The following is a 22,098-nucleotide window of genomic DNA, read 5'->3' on the forward strand; positions in this document are numbered from 1 at the left end:
CCTGGCAGAGAAACAGCAGAGACGGAGACTTCCTAAAATGCAGTCCCTTCAGCTTCCCTTTGTCACCAATAACTCCTGTGCTGACTTTGAGCAACTTACAGCCTTGCAGTGTTCTGGCGTTCTGTACAGTGAAGCTTTGAGCAGGTTTGTGTATCCATCAAACGAGTTCGCTTATGGCCAACTCAACCCTGACCACCTCAGAAAGGTTTTGGCTCTTTCTGAGAGTCGAGTGTATGTTGATGGAAGGAGGGGTGGGGAGTTGGGCTGGGGGGTATATGTGGGAAATCGCTTATAAAATTAATAAAATCACTTGGGATAAGCGTTTAAATTCCTCCAAACTAACTTAAGATAGGAAATGAGAAGGGGGATGAATGGAGTTAGGAGCTGAGTCATACGGGGGCCCCGGGCAGGTGGCCCCCAGAACGTTCTGATTCTTTCCTAGTCCTCAAGGAAGTCCATCACTTACCCCCAGGAAACCCTAACTTTGCCATTAAAAGTGGTCCCGAGATAGAATAGGGGCTGTATTCCGACCCCATCCCTTCCTACCCTAACCGCAAAGCCCAAGGCTCCCAGCATGCCACCTAAGAAGAAAAGGTTGAGCAATCTTTTTTGAGCACTATCTCATAGGAATGCAGAAGCACGATGTTTGCCAAAAAGAACTCTGCAGGAGAAACCGGCCTAAACCAGCCCGTGCCGCGGTGGACCCCGGCGCTGACCCTTCACCGGCTCCTCTCGGTGGATTCCGAACTCTCGCGGCCGAGGGGGTGGAGACCTGACATGCTAATGAGACACGCAGGGCGGGAAGGGGCGGGGCCTGTGCAGCCCAATGCGCTTGCGCAGCTTCCCGGCTCGGCGCCCCATTTTTCCCGCCTCAGCTTTCCTGCAGAGCGCCGTCTGTTCGGGGAGCCGGCGGGCACTTCCAGTCTCATCCCCCAGTAAATGCTGCCGCATTTTTCTCGGCCTCATGTCAGTTTCTGTTTGCGCTGAGAGTCACAGAGCCCTGCGGTCGGGAACTATTCTGGGGACCACGCAGGGACCCTGAGAGGGAGCCCCGGTAGTCCCCGAGGACCTAAAGCCGGCAGACGGCAGATGGAGCCCCTCCGACCCTTGGGACTGGTGAGCGGCCTGGAGCTTTAGTTCGGCTTCTCGGTAAGTTGTGACTCCTGCCTCAGCGACTCTGCCCTCTCAGTCAGGCTCGCGCACTGCTTCGCCTGTTTTTGCCCCTCGGTCGCTTGGGTTTGAATTTTCCGGCGGAGGAAGGTTTTTTTGGTCCCGTGTTCCCGGGCCGAGTGCCCCCTGCCCCCTGCCCCCGGATTCTCCCCTCCCTGATGTTGATCCCCCGCGGGTCATTGGAGGACCCTCTGGTGGGTTGAGCCCGGTCTAAGTGTCCCCTGACCCTTGACTCTCCCCGCGCCAGTGTTGGTCCCCTGCGGATCACTGGGGGACCCTCTGGTGGGCTGAGCCCAGCCTGAGTGTCCCGGGTCCCCTGACTTTCACCTCCCTGGCGTTGGTCACTGGTGAGTTAAGCCCACCCTGAGTGTCCCCTGCCCCCGTGGCTCTTAGCCCCTCCCCAGCTTTCTTTCTGGCTGGTCTGTTTCCTGGGTTTCTTTAAAACCTGGAATTATATCCAGACTCTCAGTATTTTGGGGTTCAGATCTGTGTTCTTTATTCTGTTGTCTCTCCGATCAGGGGTATCGCCCTGAGAAATCTCATTGTTGTCTTTGTGAAAGTGGGGTGTGAGCTTCCTACCATCAGTCTTGTCTTGTCCCTGACCATCCTTTCTTTTCCCTTTTTGTTTGTCTGGTGAACATCTGGTAATTTGTTATTCTTCTAAGAGGGAAGGGAAATTCTTGGTGAGCCATACATACTTGGTTGTGGCATGTGGTTGAAGAAATACAGACCTTGATCCGGATTCAGGGACTTCAAGGACTAATCATTTTCTATACTGGAGAGCCACCTTTTTTTTTTTTTTTTTTTTTAAAGATTTTATGTATTTATTTGACAGAGAGAGAGATCACAAGGAGGCAGAGAGGCAGGCAGAGAGAGAGGAGGAAGCAGGCTCCCTGCAGAGCAGAGAGCCCGATGCGGGGCTCGATCCCAGAACCCTGAGATCATGACCTGAGCCGAAGGCAGCGGCTTAATCCACTGAGCCACTCAGGCGCCCCGAGAGCCACCTTTTTTAAGAAATCAGGCTTCCTTCATCATACTGGCCTTCCTCTACCAAAGGCCCACATGGGACGAAAAAAGGTCCATTATTCTTATAGACCTGAAGTCCCATGGATTATTACATCTGCTAATCAGCTTTCACCTTTTTTAATATGTCACCAGATTTTGTCCAACTTCCCAAGCTGGGCAACACCCTAGAGGTGATAAAGAACTCCCTTCTAGGAAGGGATTAATTTAAATTGGATGGTTTAAAGAAAAGGAAATTATTATTATTATTTTTAACACTGGTGCCAATATAACTTGGGAGGCCAGGAATAGTGGCCCCAAAATGGATCATTAAATTTTAATACTGTGTTGCAGTTGGGGTTGTTTTGGGAAAGATCTCAGAAGTGGAGAGAAATACTAAGACCCCAGATTCAGGGACTCTTGTAGAGTCTCTGAGGCCTTTGTTGCTACCACAGGCACCCACCCACTCACTGCTGGGTTGAAACCAGACATTTTATTTTATTTTATTTTATTTTAAAGATTTTATTTATTTATTTGACAGACAGAGATCAGAAGTAGGCAGAGAGGCAGGCAGAGAGAGAGAGGAGGAAGCAGGCTGTCTGCAGAGCAGAGAGCCCGATGCGGGGCTCGATCCTAGAACCCTGGGATCATGACCTGAGCCGAAGGCAGAGGCTTCAACCCACTGAGCCACCCAGGCGCCCCGAAACCAGACATTTTAAATGATCCCCTGTTCCAGGCAACTGGGACCTAGTGCTCCTTCACTGGAGTCCCCTCCCAACCCCCTCTCCTCCTGCAACTTTGACTCCAACAACCTCCCCTCCTTCTCCACCAGTTCCCCACCTCCTTATTCCTATGGAGCTGCCCCGCCCCTCCATCCTCCCACGCCCTCTCTGGAGTGAGCCCCACGAACACCCACAGCAGGACCACAGACTTGGGCCCCAACAGGATCTGGTTCCCATTAGGGAAGTGCCATTCCTGAGGGAGGGGTTCCTGTCTCTTTCTCCCTCACAGACCTGGGACTATGTAAGGGAAGGTTTGGTCGTTCTTCCAAAAAACCGTCTCCATTTAGGGATGCATTTATTAAGTTAAATCTAACATCCCTCAGCTGACAGATGGCATCACAGTCGTGTCTCACTGTTGCACCCTAGATGAGCAGGACGGGATCCTTAGGAAGGCTGGGCCTTCTGCTGACAGTCAGGGGGGTCTGCCAACCCAGGAGACAGAGCACTTTGGGTAGGAGGAAACCCTGTCCCTCACCGGGACCCACGCTGGGATCCTGAGGGCAGAACCGACAGGGTGCTGGTGAGGCCCTTCATTACCTGCCTTTCTGAATGGTTGAAACCAGTTAGTTACAACCAAGTGTGGGACAGAACTCAGGAGGAGGATGAGAATCCAGCTGTCTTTCTAAACTGGGGCTAGAGGCTTTCCGCGCGTGCGCGCGCACACACACACACACACACACACACACACACACACACACCCCGGGGAGACCCAGAGGCAGCCGAGCCTTTTACCGCGCGCGCGCACACACACACACACACACACACACACCAGGGGAGACCCAGAGGCAGCCGAGCCTTTTACCGCGCGCGCACACACACACACACACACACACACACACCAGGGGAGACCCAGAGGCAGCTGAGCCTTTTACCGCCCCGCCTGCCTCTGATATTAGGGGGAAGCTAGGAAAGTTAGAGGCCCGCTGTCAGACCCTGCTGTCAGCCTTGGTGGAAGAGGCCTTCAGGGTTTTGAATAACTGAGACAGGACAGAGGAGGCCAATACAGACAAAAGGTTAATGAACGACGCACAGATTTTGGCTTCCCTGATACAGCCGCCACCTTGGGGTGACTCCAGGAAGCCCGGAAGACCACAGCCTGAACCATCTGAGCAGAGCAGAAGCTGCCTGGATGGAGCAGATGTGCCTGTGGCAGGTGGGAAGGCCAGGGGAAGGGAGCGGGCCCCATCCTGTCCATTCTCTCAGAAGTGGGGCCACCCCACCACAGAGAAGAGGCGGGAGGACGTGCCCAGCTCCCGTACCCACCGGTCCCCTCACCATCACGCTGGCAGAGCCCAGGGCCACCTCTGATGTGGCAGGTGGAAAACTAAATTCGTGGTGGCTGTGGGAGCTGCTGCCTTTGTCTTGCCTCACCCTGTTGGCCCCTTTATAACTGGGACGGACGGATGGACAGACAGACAGACGAATGGATAGCCAAAGGTAAGACAGCTTAGTCTCCCTATGGCCTGTGAGGCCCGATCCAGTGTTTTTACTTATTCCTTTTTGAGGTCCCTGCTGTTGGGGAGAGATCTGCTAAACAATTCTGGAACCACAATTTGTCCTTGAGAAGGGTCATATTAAAATGGAGATAGAATAGAAACCAGGAATCCATCCATGGGCACTGCCGAATGGTCCCAGGTCTGAGCTCTCAAATATTGCTCTGAACACAAAACCAAGGAGATCCATCTGTGTGGGATACTCATGTCCGGGCTGAGGCAAAAATGTCTCCTCCAGTCAGATAAAGTTAAAACCCAGTGCATGCTGTCCTTGGAAAAAAACCATATCCCATAAAAAGTAAATCTTTAAGAGGAATCCAGCTGTTAATTTCAAAATTTCTCAAATATGGACTATCAAGCCTTATCAAGCCCCATGTGATGCCTCACAGTGAGGCAGCCAGTGGAGAATTTTGCCTTGTACAGGATTTGAGGGCCATAAATAAAGGAGTTGTTCCCACACACCCCGTAGTACCCAACCCATATACTCTGCTTACCCAGGTTCCCAGCTATGTTTGAGTTCTCACTGTCCTAGACCTGAAGGATGCCTTTATTATTATTATTATTATTATTATTATTATTATTCATATTCCTTTATGAGGAGAGTCAATATTTACTAGCCTTTGAATGAAAAACCCCTGGTACTCAAGGGACTGCTTAGTACATCTGGACTTTAGAGATCACCTATTTGGAAAGGTACTAGCAAGAGAGTTAACGGGAATTAAAAGTGAGACGTGGGATCCTCTTACAGTATAATGGTGATTGGTTCATAGCCAGTTTGACCAAGCAGACCTCTGACCAGAATACTCTAAAAACCTTAAATTTTCTATTAAGGGAGGATATAGGGTTACCCCATCAAAACCACAACAGGGCCAACATTTGGCTTCACTCTGATACCAGGCCATGGATCCCAAGAGGACCATCAGCGCCTTGCCTGTTCCCCAAACCAGAAGGTGACTCTGACTTTCTGGATACAGCCGAGCTCTAATTCCTTAATTATGGCCTAAAGGTGGAGCCCCTTATAGGCCTTGAAGAGGGGAGAAAGGGGACCCCTACAAAAGACTGATGTTAGTGGGCCTTTTTTTTTTTTTTAAGATCAGAGATCACAAGCAGGCAGAGAGGCAGGCGTGGGGTGGGGGGAGGGGGGAAACAGGCTCCCCGCTGAGCAGAGAGCCCGATGCAGGTCTCCATGCCAGGACCCTGAGACCATGACCTGAGCTGAAGGCAGAGGCTTAACCCACTGAGCCACCCAGACACCCTATTAGTGAGCCTTTTGAAAACCTTGAAAACTAAGTTGGATGGGGCCCCTGCAGTGGGGCTCCTCAATTTAGATAAGCCTTTTACCTGTATGTCCATGTGAGGCAGGGGATTGCTTTGGGGGTCCTAACTCAAAAGCTGGGCCCTGATCAGAGACTGGTGGCCTATTTTTCTAAATAACTAGACCCAGTTGCACGGGCATAGCCCAGCTCCCTCTAAGCTGACCCTGAGTCACCATCTAACTCCTCATCAGGTTCAGACAGTATTAGAAATTAAAGGGCACCATTGGCTGACCAGAGGAAGGCTAACTAAGTATCAGGCCTGTTTGCTAGATACCCAGATGTTATTTTTAAAGTATGCCAGACTTGACCCTGCGACGCTGCTCCCATCTGCAGAAGATGAGGGTCTGGAGACGATGGCAAGACATATTCTAGCAGACCTGACCTTCAAGACAAATCCCTCGACCATCCAGACTGGTTGAGGCGGAAAGCCCACAAGGGCCACCTCGATGAGATGAAAGGCCACTGAAAGTGACTTGACATTTCTCCATCAAGTCACTTCCACATAGCTCTAAGAACTACCGCAAGACTTCCGAGCCAATCAGCAGTGAGAAACTGTGAAAAATCTCTAGTTTACCTATAAATGACTGTTCCAACAAAGGCCGGGCACTCAGATTTTGGGAAGGATCCCGCTGAGCCTGCCGGCGTTCATAAAGCTGTGTTCTCCCATCTCTCCGTGTGCCGCTTGAGTTTCCTCGGTCGCCTCAGATTTTCCGCGACATTTGGTTCCCTGACCGGGAAACCCAACCGCGCTGGCCCATTGTGCCACCTGTATGGGACAGGAGACGGGCCGTGGAGGGCAATGGAATACCTACCCTAGGGTTTAGGTGCGCCCCGCTGATTTCAGCGGACCCAAGGCTTGGTTCTCCTGGACAGCCGCGGCTTGCCTCCACCCTGCGGGACCAACAATAGGAGACCGGGGACAACTGACCAGATCCACCCATTGAACCAGGTAAGCCCCAGGGCCACTGTCCAAGCCAGACCCACCCCTGAGGGTGGAAGAGGAGACTGATCACCTCCCATCAGTCTGGGATACTCAAGGCGGGTGTCCAGCCTGTTTGAATCTGAAGAAATGCTTGTGTGTATGAATGTCGGTACAATTCCACTGCTTTGGCAGTCTGAGTCTGAGTGGGCTGTACCCCGAGCCTCGTGGAGCATCATACGGCATAACGGTCATCTACTCCACAAAGTAGCCTGTCCCAGGGCTTATACGGATAGACCTTAGCTAAGATGCTCCTAAGTCCCTTAAGGGATGCGAGCAGGACAGCACCTGAAAGTACCCCACCCTTTGTTTGCGACACTGTTCACGATGGGTGGGAAACGCAGCAAACCCACTGTCTTAGATTGCATGCTTAAAATCTTCAGGAAAGGCTTTAGTGCTGACTATGAGATACATATGACCCCGGGAAAGCTGAGAATTCTATGTGAGCTGGAGCGGTCCACTTCTGATGTTGGCTGGCCCTCAGAAGGAACCTTAGACCTCCCCACGGTCCAGCGTGTTTACCGTGTGGTCATGGGAAATCCAGGACAGCCGGACCAGTTCCCATACATCGATTCCTGATTAGAGATAGCCAGGACCCTCCCCCCCGGGTACGGTTCTGTACCAATGGCAAGGGACAGGGCAGGATTCTAGTTGCACAACCGACTAAAGGCATCCGAAATAGGGCTATACATCAAGGGGACCCGGAAGACTAGCTCCCACCGCCTTATGGGCCTGCGACCCTCTCAACTGCCTCAGCCCTCCCAACTGCGCCTGAAGTGGGACCCAACACACCACCACCTTCCGTTTCACCACCAGACATAACCTCTCCGCCTTCTCCCTCCTATGCTGTCAGTCGTCCCACCGATGCCACTGGCCCCACCAACAGCAACAATTTCCCCACCGCCTCCGACTCCCCAGATGCCAGTAACCCCGCAACCAACACCAGCCTCCTCGCTAGCTGTTCCTAATGGGGACCCCTCCCTAGACTCCTTACTAACTGTTCCTGATGGGTACCCCTCCCCAGACGTCGAGCCACAGAACATCACATCACATCGCCTCTGAACGCGAGAAATTCCACTTACTGGATGCCCCTCCGAGAAACTCGAGGTCCTGACATAATTGGAGTAGATGGTACCCCCCAACCAGGCAGACCCATTATCTACTACCAGCCCTTCACCACCACAGACCTCCTGAATTGGAAGCATAACACTCCTGCCTATTCGGAAGAACCACAGGCAGTGATCGACCTTATGGAGTCTGTGTTCCAGACCCACCGACCAACCTAGGAAGACGGCCAGCAGCTCCTTTGCACCTTGTTCAACAGTGAGGAAAGAATCCTCCAGGAGGCACGTAAATGGCTCAAAGAGCTGGCACCAGTTGGCTCCTTAAACCCAGAGGGATGGGTCCAAGAGTCTGCCCTGGGCAACGGGCCCGGCTGGGACTTGAACACAGAGGAAGGCCGGAATGCCATCAAACACCACCAAGACGCTATCCTGCGGGGCCTCCGCCAAGGAGCCGAAAGGCCTCCTAATATGTCAAAAACAGCTGATGTGACTCAGGACAAAGAAGAGTCACCCGGTAATTATGAGCGGCTCTGCGAGGCTTTCCTCATATATACTCCATTTGATCCAGAAGCACCAGAGAATCAACGAATGGTAAATGCAGCATTTATGGCTCAGTTAGCCCCTGACATCCGCTGCAAACTCCAGAACTTGAGGGTTTCGCTGGGATGAATCACTCAGCTATTAGAAATAGCAAACAAGGTCTACCGCAACCAAGACACCGAAGCCAAATGAGAGGCTGAAAAGAAATGAAGTAACAAGTAACTCTGCTAGCCGCAGCCCTTTAGCAAGGCTCCCAACCACGTGAAACAACAGGGCGATCAGAGATGCGACCTCAGCAGCGCAGAACCAGTGTGGATTCAAAAGGGGGACCAGTGTGTGTATTGCAAGGAAATGGGGCACTGGAAAAATGAGTGCCCGATTCGAAAGCCCAGGTCAGTCAAGCCCTCCACCCAACCCAAGACCCAGGCAAACCTAGGTCCTGACTTCACTGGGCTGGCCAGTATAGATTCAGATTCACGGAGACCGGGCTCAGTGATACTACGCCCCCGAGAGCCCACAGTTAATATGAACATTGGGGGCCAATACGCCCCCGAGAGCCCACAGTTAATATGAACGTTGGGGCCAAAGATCACTTCCGTGGTCGACACCCCGTAGTGACCACCCCAGTGGCACCCCTAACAGGACAAACCATAACCATCATGGGGGCCACGGGGGACAGAGCCACAAGTCAACCCTTCTACCAATCCTAGACCTGTAAACTAGGAGGACATGTAGTCTCCCATGAAGTACTATATGTCCCAGACTGCCCAATAGCGCTGTAGGGAAGAGACTTACCTTCAAAATTACGGGTGCAGATTTCTTTCGAGCCATCAGGACAGGCCACCATGAATCTAAGCCCCACTGAGCCCGGGATTATCATGTCCCTAAACACACCCCGAGATGAGGAATGGAGAGTATTTGAACAAGACCATCCTGAAACCAACCCTGAAGCCTTCCAGACTGCAGCCCCCAATGTATGGCTAGAAGATAACCCACCCGGGCTTGCTGTCGGTGGACCTGTTATTATAGAACTACAAATTGGAACTCAACCCCAGCTACAAAGACAATATCCGATCTCTCAGGAAGCTCAGTTGGGCATACAGGCTCATCTGCAGTGACTGAAAGAAGCTGGCACCCTTATTGAGTGCCAGTCCCCCTGGAACACCCCGTTGCCCCCAGTCAAGAAACCTAATGGTGACTACCGACCCGTCCGGGACATGTGTGCTATACATCAAGTTACTTAATCCATACATCCAGTAGTGCCCAACCCCTGCACCCTTTTAAGCCATATCCCACAGGACACTGCCTGGTTCACCTGCCCCGATTTAAAGGACGCCTTCTGCATTTGCTTGGCCCCAATACGGCAGCCCCTATTCGCCTTCGAATGGACTGATACCAGCACAGGGCGCCAGATGCAGCTAACCTGGATCCGGCTCCCACAAGGCTTCAGTAACTCACCAACAATATTCAGTAAGGCCCTGGCCTTGGACCTGGCTGACTTTCCCCAAGACCAGACTGGTTGCACAGTCCTCCAGTATGTGGACGACCTCATCACCAGCCCGACTGAAGAGACCTGCCATTAGGCAACACTTGTCAAAGAGAGGATATCAAGTCTCTTGGGAAAAGGTTCAGCTATGTAGACAAGAAGTTAAATATTTGGGATTCATAATAACTCAAGGGAAGCGAGCCCTCGGCATAGAATGAAAGGCTATAATAACTAGCTTCCTGCGCCCACTACTAAGCGGGACCTACACGAGTTCCTAGGGACCACAGGATTCTGCCGGCCCTTGTACAGTCTGCTAGCGGGACCAGAGACACAACCTTTACAATGGAAAGACACACAAGAAAAAGCCTTTAAGGAACTTAAGGACCTACTTGGAAAAGCTCTAGCCCTGGGCCTATCCGATACCAGAAAACCTTTCGGCCTATATGTCCATGAAAAGGATAAAACAGCCTTAGGTCTTCTAGACCCCTGGAGAAAGCCAGTTGTGTACCTGTCCAAGAAATTAGGTCCCATCACTTCTGGATGGCACCCTTGCCTGCAAGCCCTGGCAGCCGCCATACTCCTTCAAAGAAGCTGACAAGCTGACTCTTGAATAGCAGCTAACAATAAAGGTTCCCCACTTAGTAGTAACTCTAATGAACGGCCAAGGTCAAAAATGGATATCAAATCGCAGGCTCACTCAGTATCAAGGACTACTGGAAAATCCCCACATTACCTTGCAGACTACAGGCTCTGAGTCCAGCCACATACCTTTTGACAGCAGAAGGAGAACCAGAACATAACTGCCTGGAAATCATTACTGAAGTATATGCCACCCGTCCGGACCTCAAGGGACTCCCCTTTAATAACACCAACCCCGCCCTATACACTGATGGCCGCAGCTTCCTGAGTAATGGTTCAAGGAAAGCGGGTTATGCTGTCACCACAGCGACGGAGGTCCTGGAAGCTAAAGCCCTTCCTGCAGGATGGTCTGCTCAAAGGGCTGAACTCTGGGCCTTAATACGGGCGCTTACATTATCGAAGGACAGAAAGGTCAACATATACACTGACTCGATACACCTTTGCCACCTTAACATGTGCACAGGGCAATATCCAAAGAAAGGGGGCTCCTGACATCAGAAGGAAAAACCATCAAAACAAAAAGGAAATCCTCCAGTTATTAGAGATGGTATGGCCCCCCAAAGCCTAGCTGTCATTCGGTGTCAGGGACACCAGAAAGGGGAACATGAACCTGCCACCGGGAACCGCCGAGCTGACCAAGCGGCCAGGGAAGATGCACAAAACGGACAACCTGCCACCTCCCGTCACTCCCTCCGTACAAAATCCCACATATACGGCTGCCGAGGATAGTTGGGCCAAGACTGAAGGAGCAGTCCAGCACCCGCAAGGATGGTGGATCCTCCCTGATGAGCGATTATTCCTTCCGGCGGCCCTCGCTCTTCATGCGGTCACGGAACAACATTCAACCTCGCACCTGGGAAAAACAGGACTCGAAAAACTTCTGGCAAAACACTTCTACATCGCCAGACTCGCAACACTGTGTAAGTCGGTCATGGACCGTTGGGTCACTTGTGCTAAACGTAATCTAAAACTGGACTCACTCCGCCCCCTGGGCTACAGCACATAGGGACGGCACCGTTTGAAGATTTCGAGGTAGATTTCACTGAGATGGTCCCTCACCGAGACATCAAATGTCTCTGTCCTAGTGTGCACCTTTTCGGGATGGGTTGAAGCCTTTCCCACTCAAACTGAAAGGGCCAAAGAAGTCACCAAGGTACCGCTCCAGGAAATTGTCCCCCAATATGGGATCCCGCTCACCATTCACAGCGACAGTGGCCCTGCCTTCATCTCAGAAGTTCTACAAAGACTAACTTCAGCCCATAACAGCTCCTGGAAACTCCATACGGCCTGTCGACCTCAGAGTTCAGGGAAAATAGAGTGCATAAACTGTACCCTAAAGGAAGCCCTCTCCAAATTACATGCAGAAACCTCCCTGGGTTGGACAGAGTTACTCCCCTTATCACTCCTCCGTTCTCACTGCACTCCACAGAAACATGGATACTCTCCTTTTGAAGTACTCTATGTCTGACTGCCCCCCCCTTTTTAATCCCCACCCCTAACAATCTCAATGTCTTAGGGGATACACATCTCCAAAGCCAACTAAAATCCTTAGGACCTCCTTACAAAAGCATATGCCCACCTGTTGGAGCGAGCCCCTGTATCACTAGGAACTCCCATCCATTCCTTTCGCCCTGGGGATGAGTTTGGGTAAAAGATTGGAAACATACACCGGTCCGTCCAATGTGGACTGGCCCACACACAGTAATACTTAGAACCCCTTCTGGCCTCACACCATGGATCCACCATTCATGAGTAAAAAAGACCAATCCAGACCAGACCTCTTGGACTTCACATCCATTGCCATCGAACCCCCTAAAAGTTACTCTCAAAAAGGCCCCCCACAGTACCAAACTAAAAACTGGGGAATCCAGCCTGGAGTAACACTTACTCTCCTCCTGGAGACCCTAGAGACTCAGGCCAGTATCCACGTCTAGACACTGACTAGGGAATGGATGGGGCCATCTGGGGGGCAGGAGGGGGCAAGAAATTGTTAATGCCAACCAGACCGCCTCCCTGACCCAGTGTCCTGCCTTCCAAGTACCACAGTGTCAGCTCCTGCCTTGGCCCTGGGCAAACCCGTGTCGCCCTGGGGACAGTATGTACGTGTGTTCAGGAGACGACAGCGGGATGCGGTGGTAAAGCAGAGGGCCCTTGTTCCCAATGGAGATGTGAAACTCTCGCTCCCTGGACAAAAACTGACTCACGTCTCACTGTTTCCCCTCTTAAAACTGGAAATCCAGCAGCAACTCTGTCTCTTAGTCCATGGGGGTGCAGAAGTGCTTATTGGGATCAACAGAGGTCCTGGGCACTCCGGCTGGATGTCACTGGAAAGGACCCAGTGGCTATACTCTCACTCCGATGTAAGGGGGGACAGACTTCTATTCCCTCCTGTGCTCCCCCTGGTCCCCCTGTTGCTAACTATACTCGCCAACTCCTAAATACCACCTATCACTTTTGGCTTAATTCTACGTCTTCTCCTATAAACACTGCGTGCTGGATCTGCCTCCTCTTAACTGATTCAGGTTTCGTCGGCATTCCTGTTTCCCCTGGATGGTTGATGTCCAATGGATTCCAAAACTTTGGACCAGTACATTTAAAAAGAGTTCCATTAACCCCAGCACCCAGTCTCACTTGTTTCCTCCTCCTGGTCTCTCTCAGACCCAGATAAATGCGGCCATGAATTGACGGCCCCACTCCCTTACTGCACCCCCCACTCCGGCATTTTCCTTTCCTGCCTCGGCCTCCTCTTGAGATGTTGTAATACTAACGAACCCATTTCTGGTTGCACACTTGTCTTCTTGTCCCCTTCTGTTGCACTTTACTTGGACTTGCAGATCCAAACCCGAATAACCTCTGGCATACAGGACTGACGGGCCATAACATTAACTTTCCTGAGAGCCCGATGCGAGGCTCGATCCCAGGACCCTGAGGTCATGACCTGAGGCGAAGGCAGCGGCTTAGCCCACTGAGCCACCCAGGCACCCGAAAGATTTTATTTATTTATTTGATAGAACCAGCAGAGGGAGCAGGAGAGGGAGAGGCAGACTCCCTGCTGATCAGAGAGCCCAATGTGGGGCTTGATCCCAGGACTCGGGGATCGTGACCTGAACCAAAGGCAGATGTCTTAGGGACTGAGCTGCCCAAGATCCCCAATCAGCTGTTTAAACAGGCCACCTGAGCTCAGGAGCCAGCTCAGATTACACCGCGAGTTCCCCAGCCACCTTCAGAACCCCCTGATGGAACAGGAGGAGGCAAGGAGATAGGAATATACAGAACGAAGCACTGGGTGGCTTATGAGAGAGGACAGCATTCTCATTCCCGAAGCCCAGCAGTAAAAGCTCATTCAACATTTCCATGATGTCACCCATTATGGAAGAGACCTCCTATAGGACTTGGTGCAAAAGGTCTTTTCAGGATAGGGACTTAGACTACAAAACAAGTTACCCTCGCCTGTGACTTAGGCACCCAAAGCAAACCACAGACCCATCCAATCAGCCCCCACTTCTAACACCAGCCCAACACCAGGGGATGTATCCTGAGGAAGATGGGAGAAGTAGTCTTTAGTCTGCTGCACCATGAGCCTGCCACAAATACCACCTTGTGTTTGTTGATACTTTTACTGAATGGGTAGAAGCCTTCCCCACCTGGTCTGGGAAGGCAATAGAGATCTATAAATTCCTTTTAAAAGAAAGTTCCCCAGTTTGGGCTCTCTAAGTCTCTCCAAAGTAGGTGACTCCTTCTTTTACAGCTGAAATCACCCAGAGCCTTTCAGCTGCCCTGGGAATAAATTATAAATTGCATGCTCCCTGTCCCCCCTATTCCTCAGGAAGGTTGAAAAGATGAATCATGGGGCGCCTGGTTGGCTCAGTGGGATAAGCCTCTGCCTTTGTTTGGCGCAGGTCATGATCTCAGGGTCCTGGCATTGAACCCCACATCAGGCTCTCTGCTCAGTGGGGACTCTGCTTCTCCCTCTGTCTGTCTGCCTGCCTCTGCCTACTTGTGACCTCTGTCTGTCAAATAAATGAAATCTTTTTTAAAAAAATAAGGAAAAAAAGATGAATCATACCCTAGAAAAGACTGGCAAAAGTGTCAAGAAACTCATGAGCCTTGCGTCCAGTTGCCTCCTACCACACTACCCAGGATTGCCACAGTCCCTAAGACTAAACTGAGACTCAGCCCATTTGAAATGACATGGCACACCCCTCCTCGCCCCCCATATTTTACTGGTTGGGAACATAAGCCAGAGCTTGCATCATTTCATTTGGGCCAGGTGCAAAAAGCCATTGTGGATTATGCTAATCACATGCTACCAGCACCCCCTAGAGGTCATTTAGAAGTGGCCCTTTCTCCTCCCCGCCACAGCCCCCCAACCTGTGCAAATTAATCCAGGGGATCAGGTTCTCCTGAAAACCTTGGAAGGAGGGCTCCCTGGAGGATCAGTTGCTCCCCAAGTGGAAAGTCCCCTATTAACTGATTTTAGCCACCCCAAGAGCAGTTAAGCTGCAAGGAATCCCTAGCCGGGTACATCTTTCTAGGCTAAAACCTTTTTCTCCTGGACATCCTCAGAAATGCCCAGAAGGCCCAGAACCATCGGACTCATGCGAGCCTGTGGAAGACCTCAAATACTTGTTCAAGAAGCGACCCTCAGAGTCAGATAAGTGTTTAAACCTTGGTGGTTTGGTTTGCTGACGTTGCTTTTTGTTGCCTTTGTTTTACTTTTCCCTTCTCTGTGAGTACTGTTTCGGGTCATCTCCCTGGGAAAGACCCCTTTTGCCCCTGCGGGGTCTAGAAGATCAAAACCAATGATGGGACTGATGAAGTGGACTCTTCTCTTGGCCCTTCTCCTGGGGATGAGTTGGGAAGAAAATAACAAAGGCGGGGAAACCTGGAGAGAAAACGCAATTGTCAACTTTTCTAGCATTGTGGCCTCAGGAAATAACCTCTCTAATTGCTGGATCTGTCATCCTCCCCCCCAAGACGCGGTTCCGAAGCTCCAGTTTGTACCTGTCAATGAGGATATTACTCTCACCTTGACTTCTGGTCCTATTAGGAGCACAGCCCTTCTAGTAGTAGAACTCGATGATCGCGACGATATGAAGTGTGTCGGGCTTACAGACTCTTGGAACCAGACCGGTCTCCAGGTTAAGCGGCCTCTTCTCTGTCGAGAGCAAGGACAGCCCTGTTGCCCCTGCCAGACACGCACCTGCCTTACCAATGTGGGAAGCTTGCCCTCCGTTTATCCTATGTCATTTTCCTCTTCCAGCTCTTCCTGTACTCCCAACCAGACCCACTGGTGTGTGGACTCCTCTCTCCTCTCCCCAGACGACCAACCTAAATTCTCCTGTACCTACTGGAAAGGAACAGCAACCCCTTCCTGGAGGCTCACTTATCAGACACCATCTGCCTTCGATAGCCAGGAGGGAATAGAAGAGGATTCAGAGCTCGGTGGGGGGCCACTGGACGGAGGGCCTCTGTCCCCCAGATGCAAGAGTACACCGAACTGGGGTCGCCTTTTACGAAGTTGGTTTAACTCTTCTTCACCCCGCCAAGCTTGTACCCCACCAGGGTATCTGTTTCTCTGCGGTCCACCCCAAAATAAGCTACCCTACGAAGGGAGCCCTAATTCCTCCTTCTCCAGGCCTCCTCAGGCAGTGGCCTACTCGTGTGTAGATAATGTTCACTTCCGGGGAGAATGCACTTTGGGACGATTGGGCCCTAAAGGGTTAGGTGCCACTATATATAACATCACCTCTCAAACCAGACGTAGGAGAGCACTTGGGCTTATCTTGGCAGCAACTGGAGAAGCCATAGGAATGGCTGCCCCTTGGAGGGGGTTTGCTTATCATGAAACAACCTTAAAAAACCTTACCCAGCTCATAGAAAACCTGGCCACAAACACTGGTGACAGCTTAGAGAGACTCCAGGAGTCCCCGGATTCCGTGGCTAATGTACTTGACACGCGGTTAGCTCTAGATTATCTTCTGGCCAAACAAGGGGGGATCTGTGCGGTAGTCAACAACACTTGCTGTGCCTACATCAACAGCTCTGGGGAAGTGGAACCAAATGTCCAGGAGACTTACAGACGAACAAGATGGTTGCATGGGTTCGATAATCACACTGCCCAAACTATGGGACGCAGGCAGAGGCTCTCTGCCTAACACTCTGTGATTCCTCCCTTTCCTGGGCTTTCTTGTGATCGTCATTCTTTTGTTATTATTCAGGCCCTGCCCCTTTAATCGTTTGGTTAAGTTTGTGTCTTCTAGATGACAGCAGTTTCCTGTGGAACTGTGGTAGCACAAGGGTCCCACATAACCGGTCCCAAGAGGAACAACGTCCCTATAGGGCATTAGAGCATTTGGAGAGAGATTTGTCCTCCTCCAACGTAGGAGAGGGACAACACCCTGCTCAGCAAGAAGCAGTTTCAGAAGGTGAGACCTTCGGCCCCTAGTCCCTAGGAATAAGTGGGTAAAATCTCTCAGGGGGGACTGAAATAGAATGGGGGGGGCACCTGGGTGGCTCAGTGGGTTAAAGCCTCTGCCTTTGGCTCAGGTCATGATCACAGAGTCCTGGGATCGAGCCCCACATCGGCCTCTCTGCTCAGCCGGGAGCCTGCTTCCTCCTCTCTCTCTGCCTGCCTCTCTGCCTACTTGTGATCTCTCTGTCAAATAAATAAATAAAATCTTTAAAAAAAAAGTAGAATAGGTGCTGTGTCTGGGACCCTATCCCATCCCAATCACAAAGCCCATTGCTCTGCGTATCACCTAAGAAGAAAGAAAAGGCTGAACCAACCACTCGTTTTTGAGGAGTGTATTTCAGGGATGCAGAAACGAGATGTTTGCCAGACAGAACTCTAAAGAAGAATCCGGACTAAACCATCCTGTGCCACACTGAACCCCAGCGCTGACCTTCCACCTGCTCTTCCCTCCAGACAATCCTAAAGACAATCGTAATACTCGGACAGTCCTAACATTCTTGGCCCAGGGATGGAGACCTGACATGCTAATGAGACACACGCTGCCTGTGAACGGGTGGGTGTTATCCACAGCGCCTGTGCGCAGCTTCCCGTATCTCCCCCCTCCCTGCTGGGAGGTCCCTGCTCTCCCGACTCATCCCCTTTGCAAACTTCCCGGCCTTTGTTCCCAGTGCTGCCTCCCGGGTACTGCAGCCTGAGCCTCAATAAACACTCCCTAAATCTTTTCTTGGCCTTGCGTCAATGTCTGTTTTTCTGAGAGCCAAAGAGCCTTGGGGTTGAGAACAATCCCACCCAGTCCTTTTTCTTGCCTTTCTCCAGTCCCTATTCTCTGGTGATGTGGATGCCTTTTTCACTTCTTAGTAGAGGGAGGGTGTTTTTCATATGGGAGATTTGCTTCCTGCTGTCGGTGGGACGCAGGAGGGTATGAGTGACCTTGAACTCAATGTTTTCTAAGTAACTTTAGATAATCAATATTCCAGAGGGGTACGTCATGGGGGCACCCTGCTCTTTCTCCCTAGATCATTGTGGCGGGGGAACTAACCCTCCCCATCTTAGGTTTTCAGAGGACGCTAGCAAAAAGATTAACAAGAGAAAAACAGCGCATCACATGAGAGGAGCCTATGTGAAAATAACTCTGAATGGCAGCTTAGAATCCCGATTTATTTATCATCTTCAATAAAGGACAGTCAATTTACAGAGAAACGGCAGGACAAAGGAATACAAATTTAGGCCGCAATGGAAGGTAAAAAGAAGGGAGGGAGTCAGAGAAAAGTTTGCAGATTACTCTGGTTCCTCTCTGGACAGGTATATGTCAGTCTCCAGTAAAAGGAGAATTTATATCCAGCCTTTAGGCAAAAAGGGGGGAAGGTAAAAAGCAGTGTTGGCTGTTTTTTTCCTTTGTATTTCTTTTTAAGATTTTTTTTTTTTTTAAATTTTGGGCACCTGGGTAGCTCAGTGGGTTAAGCCTCTGCCTTCGGCTCAGGTCATGATCTCAAGATTCTAGGATCGAGCCCCCGCATCCTCAGCAGGGAGCCTACTTCCCTAACTCCCCCCAACCTCCTTCTCTGCCTACTTGTGATCTCTGCCAAATACATAAATAAAATCTTTTAAAAATTTTTTTCATTTATTTTTGAGAGAGCATGAGCAGAGAAGGGCAGAGGGAGAAGCAGACTCCCCACTGAGCAGGGAGCCCAGTGTGGGGCTCAGTCCCAGGATTCTGAGTTCGTGAACTGAGCCGAAGGCAGATGCTTAACCGACTGAGCCACCCAGGCACACTGTTATTTTTTTCCCCAAACTTGAAAACCTTTAATTTATACAAGTAACTATTAAATACAAAAAGTAGATTAAAACAGTTTTTTTTTTTTTTCTGGCAGAGTTTAAATGCACTTAATGGATATTTCCCCCAAAAAATGCAGTTTTACTGCAGTGTTCAGAACTAAAATACTGAAGTCTTTGCCTCTAACTGCAGTGGCTGCTTCTTAAATTACCTTTAGCTCAGGGACGCCTGGGTGGCTCAGTCATGATCCCAGGGTCCTGGGATTGAGTCCCACATCGGGCTCTCTGCTCAGCGGGGAGCCTGCTTCCCTTCCTCTCTGCCTGCCTCTCTGCCTACTTGTGATCTCTGTCAAATGAATAGAAATCTTAAAAAAAAAAAATTACCTTTAGCTCAGAAGAATTTCTGTGACAAAGTGGCATGTTTGGGGTGGCCTATTCTGCTACCTTGCATCATCGGAATTTCTGGGGTTTCTTTTTTCTCCCTTTCATCTTAAGATTGATTCTCTGCTCATTGGTCATCACATGCCTGAGGCTTCTCATTTGGACAGTATTTTTATTTTGGAATGAAATGGGGCTGGGGAGGGGCACTCAGGGAGGAAGGATGAGTTCGATTGCTTGTCATGGGTGTTTGTTCCTTAGACGTGCTTGGATTCCATACCTTTTAAGATGACTGCCAGTCAAAAGTCATCCCAACCCAGAATCTAGAAATAAGATTCCAGGTTTTTCAAAATTGGAAGGGATTCAGGGTGCCTGGCTGGTTCAGTCAGAAGATCATACAATTCTTGATCTTTTTTTTTTTTTCTTAAAACAGGCAAATTTGCTCTTTTTTTTTTTAAGATTTTATTTATTTATTTGACAGAGAGAAAGAGAGCGCGCACTAGCAGGGGGAGTAGCAGAGGGAGAGGTAGAAGCAAGTTCCCCACTGAGCAAGGAGCCCGATTCAGCACTTGATCCCAGGACCTTGGGATCATGACCTGAGCTGAAAGCAGAGGCTTAACCATCTGAGCCATCCAGGCGCCCCCCAAATTCTTGATCTTGATTGAAGTTGAGTTCTGGCCCCACGTTGGGTATAGAGATTACGTAAATAAGTAACCATTTTTAAAAAATTGGAAGGAATTCTCGAGGTTATAAAATCCCAAATACCTTTAGATCTGAAGGAGAATGTGGTCTCTGATGGAGAAAGCAAAAAGCAGGTGTGACCACTGCTGTCAACACCAGACTAGACCATTTCGTGACTGTGGAGACAAAACACATCCCCTCTGTAATCAGGCTGGAGCACAGACAAAAATACAAGACCACTTGCAAACCACAAAGAGGACCCCAAATGTCTGTCTCGGCTAGCTGCTGCTTTACCAATTACAATTTTAACCCGCTCTGTTCTACTTCCTAATAAAAATTGGAATATTGGATCCCAGTCACCTGGTTTCCAACAGCATCCATCCAGAGCAACCTTTCCAAACCCCCAACCAAACTGAAATCCTGTAAGTTCCTCCCATGCCCTCTCATTGAATCATCCCACCTCCCAGCCCCCCGACTGTGTGCGGGATCCATGCTGCTGGTCACAAGTACCATCACATTCAACTGGGTTCCAGGTGGGCTTTAGGGGGTCCAGCATGACCACAGGCAAGTCAGAACCCCATCAACCTCCCAGCCCTCATTCCCATCCTGAACTTGGCTCCAGACTTTTAGGTAACTTCCCCAGGTACAGCAACATTTCTTAGCAGCCAGAGCCAAAAGGAACTTCCTGCAGATTTCTAAGAACTTAAAATGCATTCTTGTTCATAATTTATTGATCAGTTTTCAGTAATTGGGTATTCACAGAAGGGAACAATCACTCCATTGTGTGAATCATAAGCACATTCCATCCTCCTTCCCACATCTTAAATCTTAATTACTTTAGTTCTGTTTATTTTCCAGAGAAACTCCTAAAAGAGCTTGGAGAATTCTGGGGTTATCCCACATTTTTCTTTAAACAAGGCTTTACATCTCTTATAAAACCTCCGTTACTGCAGAATGGAAAAACCACGATTGTACACACATCAGTGACTCTTCATTACTCTGGGATTCTGGGCTCCTACTTACTGGATTTGAAGCCTCAGGATACATGAAAATGAAAAATACTGATAGCATTTTAGCAATAAGAGCAGAGAGAAGAGAGCATAAATTGCCTCAGCTCTCTCCTTAGGAGACATATAGGCCTCTTGGAAGGTGACCCTAAAATTAGTGATCTCATGTCTCCCAGAGTAACTTGAAGGCACACTCATCCGTAGCTGATAATTAGGAAAGAAGTTGAGGTGGGAAGGGGGTGCAGGCAGGAGGGTTCTGGCCACGGGCTGGGAGTGGAGGCCAGGGAACAGACTGGAAAAGGTCTTTTCATGAGGATAATAGACGATTCTTAGCATAGTGTCTCATTTCTTTGGAGAAAAAAGAGGAGCCTTCACATTCACTGTCTCCCTCCCTCCCTCCCTTCCCCTCCTTACCTCTTCTCAGTCTCCCTCTGTGTGTGTGTGTGTGTGTGTGTGTGTGTGTGTCTGTCTGTCTTGTCTGTCCATAATCACCTGCATACACTTTTCTGTGATATTCACCCTGAAAGAGCCTCAGCCAAAAAGGGGCTAAACTCTGTTTTTTCAGGTTTTTATAGCCTCCCCGCAGAGGGTGAATGCATGTAGCCATGCTTTGGAGGGTTTGCCTACCAGATAGCTGGAAAAGAGGCAGGGGGAACATTCTGGAAAGAACTCAAAACGTGGCCCACGCAACCCTGACCCTTTCCCAGGATCCTCCTCTTTCCCCCTGTTCGGTCCAATTGCACTTGGCCGGCTCCAGAAAGTTCCTTGTCTGCCCCTCCTCTGTGTTTCCTGGAACTCTCCATTTCGAAAGCATTTCCAGGAATATGACTCAAAGATGTCCCCACTCAACCAGACCTCAGTGTCTTCTTCTCCCCAGGGCACACTTCATCTCCATCCGCCTCCACGAGCCCCTCTAGTACACAGAAATCCGTCCGTATCGTCTCCAGGTCTCCCCACTTCCTTTCTAGCCGCCCTTCCTCCATGCAAAGCCTGGTGTGGCAACTCACGTAACTTGAACACAGGCTGGGTAAATAGGGGATGGGATCACTGGTACAATGTGGACATACTATTAGGTCACTTCTGATTATCACCAGCGTGCCAACCATGCGTGCCCCAGGAAAGAGCGTTTGACCACAAAGCTCCCTCGCAGGCCACTGCATTCAGTACGACACCTGCTCGGTGCCCATTCGCTCTCATCCTTTCTCCTAGCTCGGTTCAGCAAAAGAAAGAAGCCCGAGACCCTGAGCCAGAGCCGCCCCTCAGGGCCATCTCCAGAGTCATGGAAAGCCCAGAACCAGAGCCGCCCCTCAGGG

General features: G+C 50.3%; 1 protein-coding gene across 3 annotated transcripts; it reads left to right on the forward strand.

The window, feature by feature from the left end:
• Positions 1-876: 876 nt before the first annotated feature.
• LOC123942346 (endogenous retrovirus group V member 2 Env polyprotein-like) lies at positions 877-22,075 on the forward strand. 3 transcript variants are annotated; one of them, XM_046006242.1, is made up of 4 exons: positions 877-1,149; positions 15,038-16,899; positions 17,021-17,499; positions 21,995-22,075. In XM_046006242.1, exon 2 carries the CDS (start codon positions 15,274-15,276, stop codon positions 16,627-16,629), a length of 1,356 nt encoding a protein of 451 aa, XP_045862198.1. In that variant the 5' UTR covers positions 877-1,149; positions 15,038-15,273; the 3' UTR covers positions 16,630-16,899; positions 17,021-17,499; positions 21,995-22,075. The 3 variants fall into 3 exon arrangements, with proteins under 3 accessions (XP_045862198.1, XP_045862195.1, XP_045862197.1); XM_046006239.1 differs by lacking the exon at positions 21,995-22,075 and having other exon boundaries at positions 17,021-17,668; XM_046006241.1 differs by lacking the exon at positions 21,995-22,075 and having other exon boundaries at positions 17,400-17,668.
• The last annotated feature ends 23 nt before the right edge of the window (positions 22,076-22,098 follow it).

The sequence above is a fragment of the Meles meles genome, chromosome 5 (genome assembly GCF_922984935.1).
Source record: "Meles meles chromosome 5, mMelMel3.1 paternal haplotype, whole genome shotgun sequence".
In the NCBI taxonomy this organism is placed as follows: Eukaryota; Metazoa; Chordata; class Mammalia; order Carnivora; family Mustelidae; genus Meles; species Meles meles.